The sequence below is a fragment of the Dermacentor silvarum genome, chromosome 6 (genome assembly GCF_013339745.2).
Source record: "Dermacentor silvarum isolate Dsil-2018 chromosome 6, BIME_Dsil_1.4, whole genome shotgun sequence".
NCBI classification, from domain to species: Eukaryota; Metazoa; Arthropoda; class Arachnida; order Ixodida; family Ixodidae; genus Dermacentor; species Dermacentor silvarum.
The window spans coordinates 41,003,569-41,020,235 of record NC_051159.1 but is presented as its reverse complement, the minus strand read 5'-3'; the positions used below and the strand labels follow the sequence as shown (position 1 = coordinate 41,020,235).

Below are 16,667 nucleotides of genomic sequence, written 5' to 3'. Positions count from 1 at the left end.
GTGTTCCCAAGTGCGCCGGATCGACGCGTAAAGGACTGCGTTGTTTTCGCTTCCCCCGGGACCCAGAGCGACGGAAGAGATGGGAAGCCCAAGTAAAGCGCGATCACTGGAAGGCAACGGATAACTCCTGCATTTGCGAGGTAAGTGTCAAGAATGTTTAGACTACCGCACCGTGTTTTTCATTTAAATAAGAAAGTATTCTCTGATCCTCGCTCACGTACCTACGTTCGCTCACGAACTAAGTAAGCACTGCACCGATGCTGTCTGAGTAGCGTATGGTTTGCGAGCGCGCGTCGCATAGGCTTTTTTCGTTTTGATGGGCGCAGTCTGTACCCTTATTTTAAGGATTGACGAAGATGCTTAGCCGCGAAGTAGTCTTACATTAGCTACGAATCGTCACGTAAGCCACCTATTTTCCTTTTTCACGGGAAGCACACATCGTGTGTGTCTCTTGTTTCTTTTTTTTTTTTTTTTCTTTTTTCGGTACTGGTTATTTGGGACTAAAGAACGCAGTGCTTCGGCCGGGGAGAGCGGCTGTTTTGTACGTGGTAAGCGAAACATTGTGATTTTCTCTGATTTCTCAGGAGATATCTTGCGGACCTCAGGGTGTTACGTTACATAGCTGATTTTTTAGACTTGTACGTATTTGTAGCGTGGTGATCGTAAGCCGATGGTCATTCGTGCTCATTCCCGATCGTAGTGGGTACTGTGACGGTCTTTAAATGCCTGTGCACGGTATGCCCAGGTGTAGTAGAGTTAAGGGGCATCATGGGACCAAAATGTTTCGGCGCTTTCTGGCATGGTGTCTGTTGTAGCCTGTGCATTTCTTCGAAACGTGTGAAGCGAGGTAATACAGCATTGCTTCTGCTAAAATTTATTTTTAAGCACTCTCTGTTCTCAGTTCTCACAGTTCTCTGTATTTACAAGGCAACTTTTCATATCAATAATCACTTTTGTTGTTTTACCTGTACTTAGAAACACTTTGAAGAGGACCAGTACGAGGGAAATCGACAGGATGGGCGCCGTCTGTTAAAGTCAACAGCCCTACATCATCATGGACTATATTTTCGAAGTGAAAAACATTGCTAATCTGTATTTGACTGTCTTAGTTTCATTTACGGTTTTTGTACGTGATATGTATGCAGTGTTGTTTATTTTTTCAATGTAGTTATCAGTGTTCTAATGGTTATTTATGAAATGTTCTGTACTCGCCATCGATGTGTTTGGCTGATGCGACGTATTCGATGGTAGCTGATGTATGTATTCTGGCTGGATATCTTGATTAATATTACCCGCGGTTGCGTTTTCTTGTTTGCATTCTTGTTTTCGATTTATATTGTGTGTAATAAGGTTGATGTACTCACTTGAACCCCCCCCCCCCCCATGTAATGAATAAAAAAAAACAAAAAAAAACAACAAAAAAACTCTCACTATCCCGAATTGTGTGTCGAGCCTACCTTGCGAATTAATTTTTTTATCTCGTCTTTCAACATAACCTTCAGGCGCCACACACTACATATAATTTTTCATGTACATATCTCTTTCATGATTGATTGTACTAGACATTATAAGTAAATGTATTTTGTGCATCGTTTGATTTCTTGTGTGTACTACGCAAGATTGACACAGACAAGTTACGTTACATTTTTCTCTACAGCACTAACTAAACCTTATTTTCACATCGCAGTTATTTTTACACCAGCTTAATCCTGTCAGCACACAGTTTTGTGGGCAAAAAAAGCAAAAATTGCGCGTAGATATCGTCAAATAATTGCAACGAACGCGAAGAGCACGCGCAACGCAAGGGAAACTAACCGCCGTGCGCGAGTGGCTGGCTACGGTAAAGGAGGCGTGACGTGTAAACCAAAATACAACAGCGAAAAAGAAAAACTTCCACACACAGGGGGTCGCAAACCTTATATACCAAGCATCGAAGCGCAAAAAAAAAAAAAATAGTGCGTATTTTAAACATACACACGGCATATTAAATGTGATTGAATTAGGCAACTTGGGGAATGTTCCCGGCGCCATACATTTACGTCTTCGACCTTCGACGAGTTAACGGCTATTGGTTATAAAGATATGCAGGTGGGACACCGATAAAAAAAATCCTCATCAAGGCAAAGCACTTGGAAGCGCGCCGCGAGTAACACTTTATCAACGCAAGCGTAGCTGAGTCTCAGCTCGTGTGACACAATATGGCGGCGCCAGCGGGGTTGTCTCCACCCTGGACGGCGGCGCTGGGCATCGAGGCACCCTACTGGAGTCGAAGCCAGGACGGGAGTATTGCGGACTAAGATGTACCGAGTCAAGTACCAAGGTATAGACACGTTGTGCTGTGCGTGTGGAGAAGAAGAGGAAACGGCTGAACACCTCATACTTTTCTGTAAAGGGCTTAACCCTACGGTGCAAGGCAACGGGGCTGATTTTTTCAAAGCATTGGGGTTTAGGGACAGTGAAGGCAAAATAGACTTTAAGCGGGTAGAAATAAGCAAACAGAGGTTATCTGATTGGTGGATAAAATCAAGGCAGGGGTGAAATTTCACCCACCACAAAGTACAAAATATGTTAATAGTCATGGCTAGGTGGCGTATGCCACCGCCCGGTTTAAAGGGTTCAGCCTCATCCATCCATCCACCGCGAATACCATGTCTGAAGGATGTTCGACGTTCCGCTTTGCGATCGGGAGTGGGAAACGCATAGGTGTTCGAATCATGCAGTTAGCATTCTTAGGGTGCTACATGCACTTTCAGAGAGCTAACTATCTACGTTTGTCTCTAGCCGTTTTCCCGCCTTCCTGGGTCAGTGGATAGTCCATGGACGAATGGGTAGCGCAGTGAACGTCACAAATGCATCTTTCAATGAACCTCTTTCACGCCAACGCTTTAGCGAGATACGCCACGAATGCACTGGGTATGTGCCGCTCTTCAACGAACCTCTCGCCAACTTCGGTCACTGTGTGCGGCAAGCGAGGGGGCGTGACGCTGCAATACTTTGCAGACACGATCGGCAGCGCGTGAACTACGCGCTGCGCTTGTCTGTTAAAAGTGCCCAAACCTGGTGAAGGGCTCGTTAAAAGTAACCTTCAGCTTTGTTCCGATAGAGTAATCGTTAATGGGGCTAATTACAGGGTAATTACTGGCCCGGCGGCCTGCCCGTGGTTTCTACTGCGCTCAAGCGGAAGGATCCCGTCAAAATGGCCTCCGATAGTTCAGAGGCCGCAGCATTATCGAGCAGTCGATTGCGTTTACTGACTGATCTATAACGATACCAGCCAAACAGCATTTGATCGGAGCAGTGGCGCACCGACGGGGGGGGGGGGATTCGGGGGTTGTAACTCCCCCTGAGGCCGGCTTAACCCCCGCTTTTGTTTAACCCCTTTTCTTTCCTTACGCATTTGAGTACTGCAACTAAGATGTAAGACGCGCAATCGTCTGCACATTCGCAAAAAGCGCATTTTTTTGACAATTTCCCGTGAAGAAATTGAAATTAGTGCTGTTTAGGTGGTATTGGCAAACTGTCAACCCCCCCCTGGCAGAGATCCTGGATGCGCTACTGGATCGGAGCAACAAACGCGAGTGGCGGCGATTTTAGGAACATGCTTGTGGGGTGCGACTGTTTTCACAACAAATCCGTGTAGGGGCCGGGCCTCGCCTCGATGACGTATCACCATTTCCTTTTTTTTTTCCTCTCCGTTTGGCGGCGCCGTCAGTTGTGCCGCGGCGTTCGTTGCGGAGCGCAGCGTAGCAACACCCCAAATAAAGAAATACTGCTTCAGTCAGGTAGACTGCTCCCTCCCTGATAGTGAGATTATATTTGGATAATCAAAACAATGATGCGTTTATTTAGGAATACCATAGATCCCTTAACAGCAGCCACAGTTGTGCCTAGTCACCACCAGCCCAGCCTGTTCTTCGTTCCAACGCCAGCGGGCGGCGCTGGAACGCCGCCAGAGAGGGAAAAAAAAATAATAAAAAAAAAAAAATGGTGACACGCCATGGAGGCGAGGCCCCGGGCCCCTGCACGGATCCGTCGTGAAAGCAGTCGCACCCATGCTTGTGCCCTCTAGGATCAGGGTTATTCAGTTTTCCTCATTTCAACTAGAATCCAGTACTACTACCACTACGTCATAGTCAGCTTCCTGCCTTCTGTGAATTGCCGAACCCATTTATGACGATACTGGTTTTAACAATATATCGGATATAAGAATGAGTAGCCGATGCACCTGGCAACAGGATCTGCTGCTAAATAATGGTGCTTTACATGCCACAACTACAATAAGATTGAGGGACTACAGACTGACTACCTGGGGTTCTTAAACATGCACCCAATGCACAATACATTAGCGTATACTTGTATTCCTCTTTCATCGGAATGCCGCCCGTTCCGAACCTATGATCTCAGCAGTACAATGCGAAAAGCCACTGAGCTAATGTGGCGAGTATTGAGGAGTTACTGCAATGCTGAGAATGCAATTTGTATAAACAAGGTACTGCTATAAATTGTCACTTACAATTTACAAGTTTTTAAAAATTATATTTTAGGGCTGCTGGACCACCTGTATGACACCACAGGCTACACACCAACAGAAAAGAACAGTTCTCTCAATAAGCGCAGGGACCCTCTTTATTTTATGTGAAACGGTTTGGTTCACTTCTTGGCCGCTGCAGTCTTGGCAGTGCTCTTGGCTTTGCCTTTGGCGCCAGCCTTCTTGGTGGGCTTCTTCGAGGCAGCGGGGTCCTTGACCTTGCCACCCTTCTTTTTGATCGCGGCTGCCCGGCGAACCTCGAAAGATTGCTTCAAAGCAAGCTGCCACGGCTTCAGCTTGCTCTCATCCAGCTTCACCTAGAAAGATATTGATAGCCGTTGTGTCACACTTCCCTGTCAAACAACCACACACTTTTCTGCCATGCCAACCTGCCAATTGAAAAATACTGGTGTCAGAGCAAAAACTAAAATTTGGTTAAAAATATTATTGCATTACTCCACATGTTGACTTACAAGTTCTGTATGTATGTACACTGAACAACCCCTCAGCTCTGCAGTGCCACAAATAGAAATGTTTATCATGGTTGTTCATTAAACATTCCCTTAGCATACATGGAAAGTCCTTTTATACTGCGGTTCTGCAAGTTGGCATTGCTGCTGCACAGGTACGTCCATACAATCTGCGCTCATTACAACGGATCAGCAAACAGCACACCTTTTGGATATATAACAGACCTTTCTTCTAACTTAAGTTTGGTTTGCCTATATTATTTATGCAATAAATTTCGGTTTCAAGAGACACGGCTATAATGGACAAGGTTTTGGAAAATTTTGTCTACATTGTGTTAAGACAATGGTTGCACTTCATCATAGAGTTTTTTTATGACTTTCCTTAAATGCGACCCCAAGCTAAATTTGAATGAAAGCAAAATTGATAATTTTAATACATTCTAAATACTGCAGTTTTTAGAGTTACGTAGGAAACCTGCACATTTACATCTTGATTCAATCCATAGACAAGTCGACGAAACTCAAAACTTGTTTTTTGTTTGATTTCACTGTGCTTGCAAATATAGTTACGATGCTGCAGTACCCTGTGGCCTTTCATGCTTTTCGACTCCGTTAATTTGAGACGTTATGGCGACATAGCTCGTTCCATGCGACACCTTGTTTAAGAGGTGAGCAATTTCTGATGACCGAGAAGCTGGGAAACTCCGCTGCAGCTCGACATGAACGAGTCGACAATTTGTGGATGACGGGACCAGCGGGAGGCCCTCTTTAATGTAATTTGTCATTGTCAAAGACACTGTTTCAAAGCACATAATGTACTCGCGAGTGAAGAAATCGCGTGCGGCCTGCTTTGTAAGCCGCCATTTTTGTTTTCATGTTCTGCAGTATGGCAGTGGCCACTGCCGGTTGTGGTTGGCCGTCCCACAGTAAATGCTTTCCCATTATTCCAGATACAATACACTTCTGTTCACATGCGCCGCTAAAATGCGCATTCTCCCTCTCAACCTACCCCTGTTTGGCACATTTGACAGGACACCTCGTTTACATAAAATGCGATACACTTGAAAGTTGATACGAAACGCTTCTGTCGCATTCATGTAAATGCAGCTATTGTTCAATCACCGAAGCAGCAGCACTTTTGAGTCTAAGGTGTAGCAGTTCTTCACAACATGAAACTGCCGACATAATTTGGACACCTCTGGTCCCTGCAGGCGTATGCATTATTTAACGGAATAAACTCGTTAATTCGGACAACCTTAGGAACGTAGAGTGCCTCAAATGAACAATAGCAATGCTAGTGTCCAACCTAAACGAAGCGGCAGAGTTCGCACTGCCATGGCCACCAGTGGAAACCGCCCAGGAACAAATGCTTCTTGCTTATTCATAATGCATGTTTTGAGCTTTAACCCATGTCTTGGCAGTGAAACGTCAACCAATATAAAAGGGGGGAGAGAAATTACTTACGCCCTTCTTTTCGGCAATCAGCAACTGCCTCTTCATCTTGCGCTTCTGGTTCAAAAGGATAGCAGCCCGTCGAGTCACTGCCGCATATGGGTTGAGCCTCAGCATAGCGTTTGTGTTCTTCAGTGGGTTCTTCTTCTGCGTGTGACGAACGACTCGCTTCCTGTGCGCAAGACACAAATGATGTTAGGGCACTAATTGGCACACAAAAGGTAAATTAAAGAGAAATGGTACTCACTGTGGTGCCCTAAGAAGGTGACGAATTTCCTCACTCTTCAGTATGCGGTTAATGTCTGAGTTCGTCATCTGGGGCTTGGGCAGACTGCAAGAGAGAAAATCACAACTTGGGACCACACTTCTGTGCAGTAATGATGCTCGCAGAAGAACTCCTAATCACTCAATCTAGAATGAAAGCACAACAGTACATTCAAAATTGACCTTGAATACTAATTTTATAGGTGTCCAGCAATGTTGAGCAATACGACAGGAAACTACATTTCATACAATAGGAAACAGCTACAATTGAACATATGCCAATCTCATCATGGCATTCCGTGAGGCTGAGCTCGTGAAAGAATAGTTACCTAGTACTGTCGATAACCTTTAATGCAAACAAGGCAATATCCTTGCCTGTCCACGCTGTAACGAATGTGCTACTATGGAGTTTACTGGATCCTAACGTGCACCTATTTTTTTATTGATTTAGAGTAGATAAATCTTGACACAAATAACGTGCACCAGAATTTTCGAACGAGAATAAAGCATGACCACAGTTTTTATATGCAGAGAAAAATGATATGCGCCAGATTTCTCCTCGACAAGGATTCACAATTTATTCACACCTAACATCCATCGATATCATTCTTTGACAACTTGCTGTCCAACTACAAAATGCTGTACAGTCAACGACCAATTTTCCGGCCATGCTCAATATTTCAGACGGCTTCACGACACCGCCACGTACCCCATAGAGTCAATGAACTTTTAGCCATGACAGCAGGTATGAAACGGCGTTATCGAAGCCACCGCTGCTGCCATTTTGATGACCTTGTCACTTCAAACAGGCGCTCCCGCAAGCAGATCCTCTGGCAGCCGTAGCCACCACTGCAGCAAAGCTAGGCCTACTGGCTTCGCTGTTCGCAACCAAGCGCCTTGCTGTTTTGTGCCGTGTTTTTCATTTAAATAATTCCCCGCTGTCAGCGATGGCTCCACTTTTGTAATCCTCACCAATGGCTTTGAAGCTCGGATAGCATAAGCCATTGCATAATACCGATTCCCGAAAGTGAGCTTCGCCTCAATACAGCTGTGTTTTGCGGTGAAGCATACCAAGAGTGGGAAGGGACAATTGTCACTAGACATGGTATGTATTTCGATTTACGCTGGTGGCTCATAAATGTGTGTCAGGTTTATTAATCCTAGGTCGAGCCATCCCTTTCACGACTTGTTTTTATGTTTTCACAGGATACGTCAAAGCATATATGGCCAACAGTGTTCCCAGCACTGTGTGATGATAGGGGAGCGACTAAATCCCCACCAGAACACACCAGTGTTGCCAGATCTCGTCTTGTGCGGTTCCCTAGATTTGCGAGGCGGAGATGTCTGTAGTGAAGCGACGCGACTGTGTGCCGCGCTCGCCTTCTTATCGCCTCCCCTCCTCGTACGTGCGTGCGCCAGATTTCAACGTGTGTACACGCAGGAGATGAATGTGGGCACAAGGCTTACACTTGCAGCTTATTCTGAAGAGAAATGAAACTATGTTGCATTTATTTATGAGAAATCCAACTCTTCAACATTCACCTGATTTTTAAACGGCGTGGCAGCGCCTAGCATTCCTATATTTGTTTCTGCGTGGACTTCAAAGCCATTCACCCACCTGCCCTCCCACCTGTTTGTTGTGGCGGTTTCTTAGCTTCCCTGGCCCAGCCCACCCATCCTTGACATATCTTGCTGTGCGTAAATCAGCGTTCTGTAGGTCGTTCGATCTTGTCGATGCTCAACACATTTAGCAAATGTAATGATATCTATTCCGCAAGGCAGTTGCTAAACTTATGGTGGTGCAGTTTATTTTGCAATCAGCATGTCATCAGCACTGCATGGTTCCAGCTAGCAGGCTGACCTGAACCGATTATTGTAAATATTTTGCACGTCTGAGAAAACTCGACCTCGGTTCCGTTTGAGCCTTTGCATATTCTGCATCTCATAGCAGCACACACTGCGCGACTTATCGATTCACAAGTTCAAATAAAGTCAGCCTATAACCTGCGTTGACAAACACGCTGACGATCTACAGGTGCATTGCAACAGTCGCCTTACTTTTTCGACCTGCCATACGGACTTCCCGTAGCTCTAACCGGCAACAGCTTATTGGTTCAAGAAAACGGAAAGATCATCTAACGTGCCTTTTGGAATCATGAGGTTAGTGGGCGCACAGTTAGATTGCGCAATTTAAGGACATAAAAAGAGCCTGAAGCTTTACCGCGGAGTGAACTAAATTTCTGGTCAAATTAACACACACACAGGTGTGTTAATCATGCACAATTGACCACTTACATACACAAAAAGGGTCAACAATCGTCGCCGAAGATGAAGTTGAGCGCTCGCGAGATAACGCAATCCTGGCTAAAACAAACACAGAAAATATTATAAACGGAACAATGCGCATAGGCGGGCGGGTCCATCATTTATCACATGGGCAGCAGCGAAAAAATATGCACAGCGAGTTTCACTTCGCCTGTTCAACTGGTCGACTTGACTAGGGAATTTCGGCCTCCATTCTGGGTACATGAAAGAGCTAGTTTTGGTGAGCAGCCCAGAGTTGCCAGCATGATGTTTTCTATACCGCTAACCTTGGGCGATGTTGCGGTCGGTATTTAGTCTCGCGCCGATGATCTTGGCACAGTGCCAGGAATACTGTGGATCGTACATGCACATCCATTGCAGAGTCACGCGAGTGACTATTCCTTTAAGTGATTGCTTCAGAATACGCCTTTGCATTCTTGCCTCCACCTTACCCTACATTTGACAAACCCTAGCAGCTGTGAAAACCCATGCGACTATTCTTTAGTGAGCTTACTTGAAGTTCTTCTTCTCGGATGAGGGCTTCTTCCATGTGCCGTAGATCTTGTCAAGTCGCCGGAAAGCACTCTCGGTCCAAATGACGAAGCGACCCACATGACCACCAGGTGCCATCTTCAACAGGTTCAGCTGGTCAACACGTAGTGTGTCCACACCTGCACACAGTGACAAAAGCACACAAAAGGGGTGAGCAATGCAGCACCATTCAAAAACAGTAGCCTCTTGGCATATAAAATGAAGAAACTGCCTAAAGGCAAAGCAACATGTTGGGAATAGGTATGGTCTAGCTGTTAATGGTGCCACGAATAACCAGAATATTATAAACGAGCTTTATTGAGCTTAGTAGCGACAGCCGGTCATAGGATGCGCCGAGCACAGTCCCATAGCTCGAGCCGCTGACTCTGCGCCAATGTTCGTTATCTTCCTTACAATGGCCCCGCAAAAATAAAGGAGCCACCCTGGCGACTTAGTTTTCTGGAAGGATGGTAGAATGGTGATATGGCTTGAGACGCTGAACGACTTCGTGGTTACGACGTCGCATGTCGGACGGCGGCATGAGCAGCTCAACCAGGTAATTAACGGGTGATGTTCTCTTGAGAACGCGGTACGGCCCGTCATACTTCGGAAGGAGTTCTGAAGCGAGCTCAGGCGTGCAGTGTGGCACTAACAACCAGACGAGGGCGCCCGGGAGAAAAGTGGGAGTCGAGTTCTGAGCGTCCAAGGTGAATCGGCAGGCCAGCTGTCGACATTCTTCGGCGTGTCTGGCGGCTTCCGAGATCGACAGGCATTCAGATGGGTCCATTAGGGCAGAATGGTGTCGATTGTGTGCAAAGGATGACGGCCATAAAGAAGGTAGAAAGGTGAGAATCCGGTAGTGGTCTGAGTCGCGGTGTTGTAGGCGTAGGTGACGAACGGAAGAACTAAGTCCTAGTTAGAGTGATCAGGTGAGACATACATGGCGAGCACGTCACGAAGAGTTCGATTAAAGCGTTCCGTGCTACCGTTAGTCTGTGGGTGATAGGCAGTACATTTACGACGAACAATTGCACATTCAGCAAGCAGTTGTTCGATGACTTCAGATAAGAAAGAGTGGCCTCTGTTGCTTAAAAGTTCACGTGGACCTCCATAATGGAGAAAACGGCGTAGTATGAAATGAGCGACCTCCTGCGCTGTAGCATTTGGTAGAGCCGCAGTCTCTGCATAATGTGTTAAGTGGTCTACGGCAACGATTATCCACCTGTTGCTGGTAGGAGTCAACGGAAGTGGCCCGTAGAGATCTACACCCACGCGATCAAAGGGTTGGGATGGGCATTGTAAAGGCTAGAGTTCACTGGCGGAGTTGTGCAGTGGCGCTTTGCGGCGTTGGCACTCATGACAAGAGCGGACGAAGTACACATTCCCCTCCAGTAATAGCAGTCCTTCGTTGGTCTTGAAGACTTCCGCATGGCCACACTAAGGGTCGACGTTGAACGAGGAGCAGATCTCCGATCGCAAGGTTCTCCGAATAACTAGTAACCATGTGCGTCCCTCTGGGGCATAGTTGCGTCGATACAGTAGCTGGTCTCGGATAGCAAAACGAGGAACTTGGCACCAAAGCGTTCGTGACGCTGGAACTTTCGACGTATCCGAGAGAAGGTCGAACAGAGATGCAGTCCAGGGATCATTACCTGTGCAGCAGCAATAGTGTCAAAGTCCAGAGATGACAATGTGCACTCGCAGGAGGAGTCGTGACTGGCCTTCGGCGGAAGCGGTGATCGAGACAGCGCGTCAGCGTCGGAGTGCTTGTGTCCGGAACGGTAAACCACGCGTATGTCATTCTTGAATTCGCAATTCCCAGTGGGCAAGGCAACCGTAGCATAAATGACCGGTGTAGCCAAGGCATCCTGCTAGTGAACAGGCAGCAGTGCTTCCGCGACCTCTTCATGGATGACGTTACGGAGAGGAGACGGGAAAGTGCTGGAAGACTCCCGAGTAATGGACACCAGAGATAACTGTCGTGCGACTTCTTCGCAGACAAAGGCCTTGATTTGGGTTATCAGGGTGGCTTGTTCGGGGCCTGTAGTCAGGCTGCATAGTGACGCCGCATTTGGTGTGGGATGTCGCCTTGTTAGAGCTAAGCTCATAACGTCGCCAACAGTGCGCGGGTCCTTGGCCAGAAGCATCTGGAATGCGTCATCGATTCCCTTCATGATGTGCTTGATCTTTTCCGCTTCCGTCATGGCAGCGTTCACGCACCTGCACAAATCGAGAACTCTTCTATATAGCTGGTGAACGATCTCGGGTGATTGGCGTGGCCGTACGCCGAGGCGCGGGAGCCTCAGTTGGAGAGTTTTCCCTCGACTGCGTTATCGGTTTCGCTGCTGGAGTCACACGGTGCAAGATAGCGCGGCCCGATCAGTTGGGTGCACCTCCGCTTCTCCCGCTAATCGCCATTTTTTTTCTCGCCGTAGGAGGCTCGCGCGCTTCCGTATTCCGAATGCGTGCTTCGTCCAAAAGTTCTTCTCGAACGAGCGACGATCCATGACTAACCTGGGAGCTCAGAAATCCGAATTTTGCGTGTCAACTGAAGACACCGGCATGGTTTGCGAAGCAGACAACTGCGGTTGCCATCTTGCCCGCTGCCGCAGTAGTAACCAATGGGGAGACGCCGTTCAGCCCGGCAGCCAATCGCAAGGCCCGCTTTCATCGGAGGGCCCGTGCGACTACCTCCAGCAGACCTGCGCTTCTTTTGTGTTTGTGAGTTTGTTACAAAATGGCGACGACCGACGAATTGAGAAGCGGAACGGCGAAACTGAGCTTTTGAACAATACTAAGATGGCGGCGCTCGGTGGTGAGAAATACGAGATATGGCTCCGTGAACTGCGGTGATTTTGCGCAATTTAAAGCTGTTTTCACGCCCTGTGCACTGACAAATTAATTTTCTTTTCTGGCACTTTCAGTGCGTTTTCCGCCAAACCATTTTGATACAGAATAGATTAGGCGTTGCAGATACTGAAACGCTTGGTTTCCAAAAATCGATTTTTCTAGCGATTTTCGCAATCTGATCCCCGCATCCCCCCTTAATGGGGGACATAGGTCTTTAGGCCTAAAAATTACCAAAAAAAATGAAGCTTACTATAATATATTAATTTTAGAACTACAGGATGGCAGATTTGTTTTTCTTCATTTTTGCAAAATAATAATTTTGCAGAGCCAGCAAGACATTTACTGTGATACATCAGTAGGTATTACAGATAGAATAATAGTTATTTTTCCAGCATGAAGCTAGATGTTTGAGGCACACAACATAGGAAGCACTTTTCAAGTTTTTTTTGCAAGTTTTTAAAATTTGTCTTTTGTGCGGCCAAATGCATGGCCATGTTTAAAACAACTGAGTTCAGTGTACTTTAAAGTAAGAAATATTGACCCAATCATAAAAGTGCTTTCTATGTTGAGAGTCTTGTGCTTTCTGCTATTGATCCATGTCATTTGTATATTTTTGTGTGGCGGTTATTTGTCTATTGCAGTAAGAACAAAAGACATTGTTTTCTTAAATGTGTAATGAAATAATGAATGTACAGAAAAAACTGCACTTTTAGAATCGGGAGAAGAAACTAAACAAGCATGCCAACATTTATCAAGTTTGGTTAAGGGGGGACGTGGCTTTGAAAATCAACTTCCTGATTTCTTCATGGATTTTGATGAAAATTGGCACAAATGTTTAGAATGTCTCCCTGATACTTCCATAAAAGTTTCAGAGTGATACCTTGAGAACATTTTATTGAGCAGAATTTTTCTCTCGAACTTTCTGGAGGGCCTAGGGAGCTTAAAAGACATGATGGAAGGCTCGTTGAGTATTGACTGCATAGCTCAATGCGTGCTGAAGGTCGTGACAGTCTTACTTTTTTTTTTTTCGCAACACAAATTTTTGAGATACTCATTTTTCAAGTTACCTTCGCACCAAGCACACTTTCGGGGTGAACGAATAGCCATGCCATAAACTTATAAAAAGTCAAGATAAAAATGCGAGACTGTCTCGACCTGCACTGTAGTCCAAGGAACGCGACAAAAAAAAAAAAAAAAAAAAAAAAAAAAAAAAAAAAAAACAATCAAAATAGGCTAAACGGTAACGAAGAAATCAGCTCCAGAAACTGAGCAGAAAGGCAAAAAAACACTTTTGAGAAAACGGCTCTCAAAGTTGCACCTTCTCTTCAGTTCTCTAAAACGCACCAAAGTTGTAATCTTTGATGTGTTTTGTGACGTGGGGCTTCTTGGACATGTGGCCTCTGGTCTGCTGAGCCTTCGTTCTGCCTTTTTCATGTTTGTATGGCATTCTTTACTGCTGCTCTACAAAGAGCATGGTGCCTGGGTTTCAAACCAAGTGAGGTGCAGAACTATGTGGGCATAAATATACAGTAGTTCTAGAGTTGTATCTGCAGACTGCCTCATTGATAGCAGCCTCTAGTGCAGTCAGTGAGGCATTGTTTTCTTTTGGTAGAATCGACCATGTTACTGAATGAAGGCTCTCAGCAGGCTTCTGAATCATCTTCCATTGACAATGGCTATGGAGGTTAGGAGAGCCACTGATAGATAGGCAGCAATGCAGCTGCTAGGTGCTTTCCAGCCTGTACTTTTGTATCATGCCTCACTTCTGCAGCCAGGTGTCTGTGCCAGCCCAAGTGGCCTAGTGAATATAGCTCATGATGAGGTTCTCTTTATGAATTAAAGGGGTGGTATGATAGGTATTGTTACGAGATATCGTGGCATTACGATAATAGAGTCGGCGCGCGATGTGCCAAGTCGCGGGTTCGAGGTGCCGATGTGCGAAATGCCTCGTCGCGGGTCCAAACACTCGGTAAGCTCAATCGCGCAGTCCGAGGTGCCGACGCGCGAAACGCCTAGCCGCGGGTTCGAGGAATAGACGCTCGAGGTGTCGACACTCGATGAGCGATGTGCCGACACGCGAATTGCCTAGCCGCGGGCTCGACGAGTCGACGCTCGAGGTGCCGACGCGCGAAATGCCTAGCCGCGGGCTCGACGAGTCGATTAGCTTAGTCAAGAATCCGAGAAGTCCGCGCGCGATGTGCTTCATCGCCGAGTCGGAGACGCCTACGCGCGAAAGGCTTAGCCGCGTGTCCGAGCATTCCGTGCCCGAAGCTCGGTCGCGAAGTCCGCGTCACCGATGCTCGGAATGCCTAGCCGCGGGTCTGAGACGTCCACAAAAAGCGGATTCGGCCACGCTACTGCGATGTCCGCGTAGCGCCCGCTTTAACACTCGTCGAGATTATGGAAACTGTCCGGAGCTCGCGAGGAGACCGCAACAAGCGGAGCAGACGACGCCATCACGGAGCGAGCACCGGACCAATGGCGAACCGCGCTGGAGTCACATGGCGGGCGTGGCCAATCGGTGGCTCCGGCACGACCTTCAATAATTCGCTTTTTGTGTGCTTTTTTCTGTATGGAGGAGATAGCTGAAGCGGCAGATTTGAAGACGGAGAAACGCGCTTTCCAACGAGACCAAGATGGCGGCGCTCGGCTGCGCCGTTCTGGAGATATCGTGGCTTGAAAAACGCAGTTTTTTCGCGATTTCCGCGCAATTTTTCGGCACCTTGGCTGATATAACAATTTTTTTAGAGCACTTCTACTTGGTTTTCAGTGATGATATTTCGGAATCAGATAGAATATGAGTTACAGAAACTGAAAATGTGATTTTCAAAAAATCTATTTTTAGCCATTTTTCGCGATGCGAAAGCCGCGTCCCCCCTTAAAATGGGTAAGAATAGCTGTAATCACCATGTCCCCCCTTAAGCAAGTGCTCCCGCCGTCAAACAGCGACTCTAACTTGGATGATGTGCCGTGCAGATCTTACTCGAGCCTCTGCAGTCCTTGCATCAGCGTACAGCGACAACAGAAAACCGGCAGAAATAAAGGCGTACTTGGTTGCACGTGAGCGGAAGTGTGTGCAGCAACGAATTGACCAATTCTACCTTGCACAAGGACATTAAAACGTAAATAAAATTATCTTTTTTTGGGTACATCAGTTTTTTTCAGACATTTAAGGGGGGACATGGTTTATTGAGATAACTTTGTTATTTCTTGATGAAATTTGATAAAACTGCATATGCTCATTCAGTTTTTTGTGTTGATTTTAAATATCCAATTATATTTTGCATATGCATAGTGGTTGCCGAGATAATTAATAATCGCCTTCTATTGTTTGCTGAAACAATGAAAATTGACCTGCTAAAGCGAAAGTTGTAAAAAACATATAGTTGGATACTACAGTGCATAAGGATAGCAACGCTGCAAGCAGATTAGAAATTGAACAATAATTCGTCATTTTACAGCTCATTGAAGTTATGTGTTCACATTATCAATAATAAGGGTAAATGTAGATGTAAATAAAAAATTTTTTGAAGTTGAAAATTAAAAATATGCTCTCAGCGTTGCCTTGCCAACAAATTTAGCTTTGTGCTGCAAAAAAAATAATAGCTCTAGCTGTCCTAGGTCCAAAGATATTGATGCAGCAAACAAGCAAAGTGACCAAAAATTATGTTTTGAGAAAAATGAGAATAAAGAAAACGAACTTTACTCAGTGCAATACAGTAAGGCTATTTGCATGTTTACATTCAGAAGTGACTAGTAAGCCCCATAGCGATCTGCTTGCAGCACTTCAAGCATAATGCATTTAGCTTCATATAGCAAAATAAAAAAAATAATAAAAAGGTGTCGTTTGTTGATTACCGGAGCACCGCATTTCGCGCGCAGCGAGATTGTTCGCTAGGGATGGGTTGCACGTTTAGTCTACGCGGCATCAGCGTAGATCGCGCGCGAGATGAATACCTTTAATCGCAAAAAATGGCATTGCCGTTTGCCAATGACCGGTATATACTGCGTGTGTCGTGCACAGCGAGATAGTTCACGAGGAACGGCGTGCACGCGTTAACGGCGGCCGCCGCTCACGCGCCGACGCGGCATCGCCGCAGATTGCACACGAGATAACTATCTCTAAGGCGGGACCGCTGTCCCGTTCACCCTTCCCACTGCGACACCGTAACCTGCGCTTTACGCAAGACAGCGGAGTATTTATAGAATCGAGGCTTACGATAACGAAGCGCGTCGCCAGCTAGCGCATCCGATCCAGCCACGCGGCA

At 46.3% G+C, this 16,667-nt stretch overlaps 1 protein-coding gene across 1 annotated transcript in view; it reads right to left on the bottom strand.

Moving 5' to 3' along the window:
• Positions 1 to 4,608: 4,608 nt before the first annotated feature.
• LOC119455457 (60S ribosomal protein L4-A) overlaps positions 4,609 to 16,667 on the bottom strand; it is a 17,716-nt gene continuing 5,657 nt past the window's right edge. Inside the window, exons 5-8 of the mRNA XM_037716863.2 lie at positions 9,533 to 9,689; positions 6,698 to 6,781; positions 6,463 to 6,622; positions 4,609 to 4,845 (exon numbers count right to left, since the gene is read on the bottom strand). Coding sequence (XP_037572791.1) covers positions 4,651 to 4,845; positions 6,463 to 6,622; positions 6,698 to 6,781; positions 9,533 to 9,689 — 596 coding nt within the window. The 3' untranslated portion in view covers positions 4,609 to 4,650. The remainder of the gene's footprint in view (positions 4,846 to 6,462; positions 6,623 to 6,697; positions 6,782 to 9,532; positions 9,690 to 16,667) is intronic.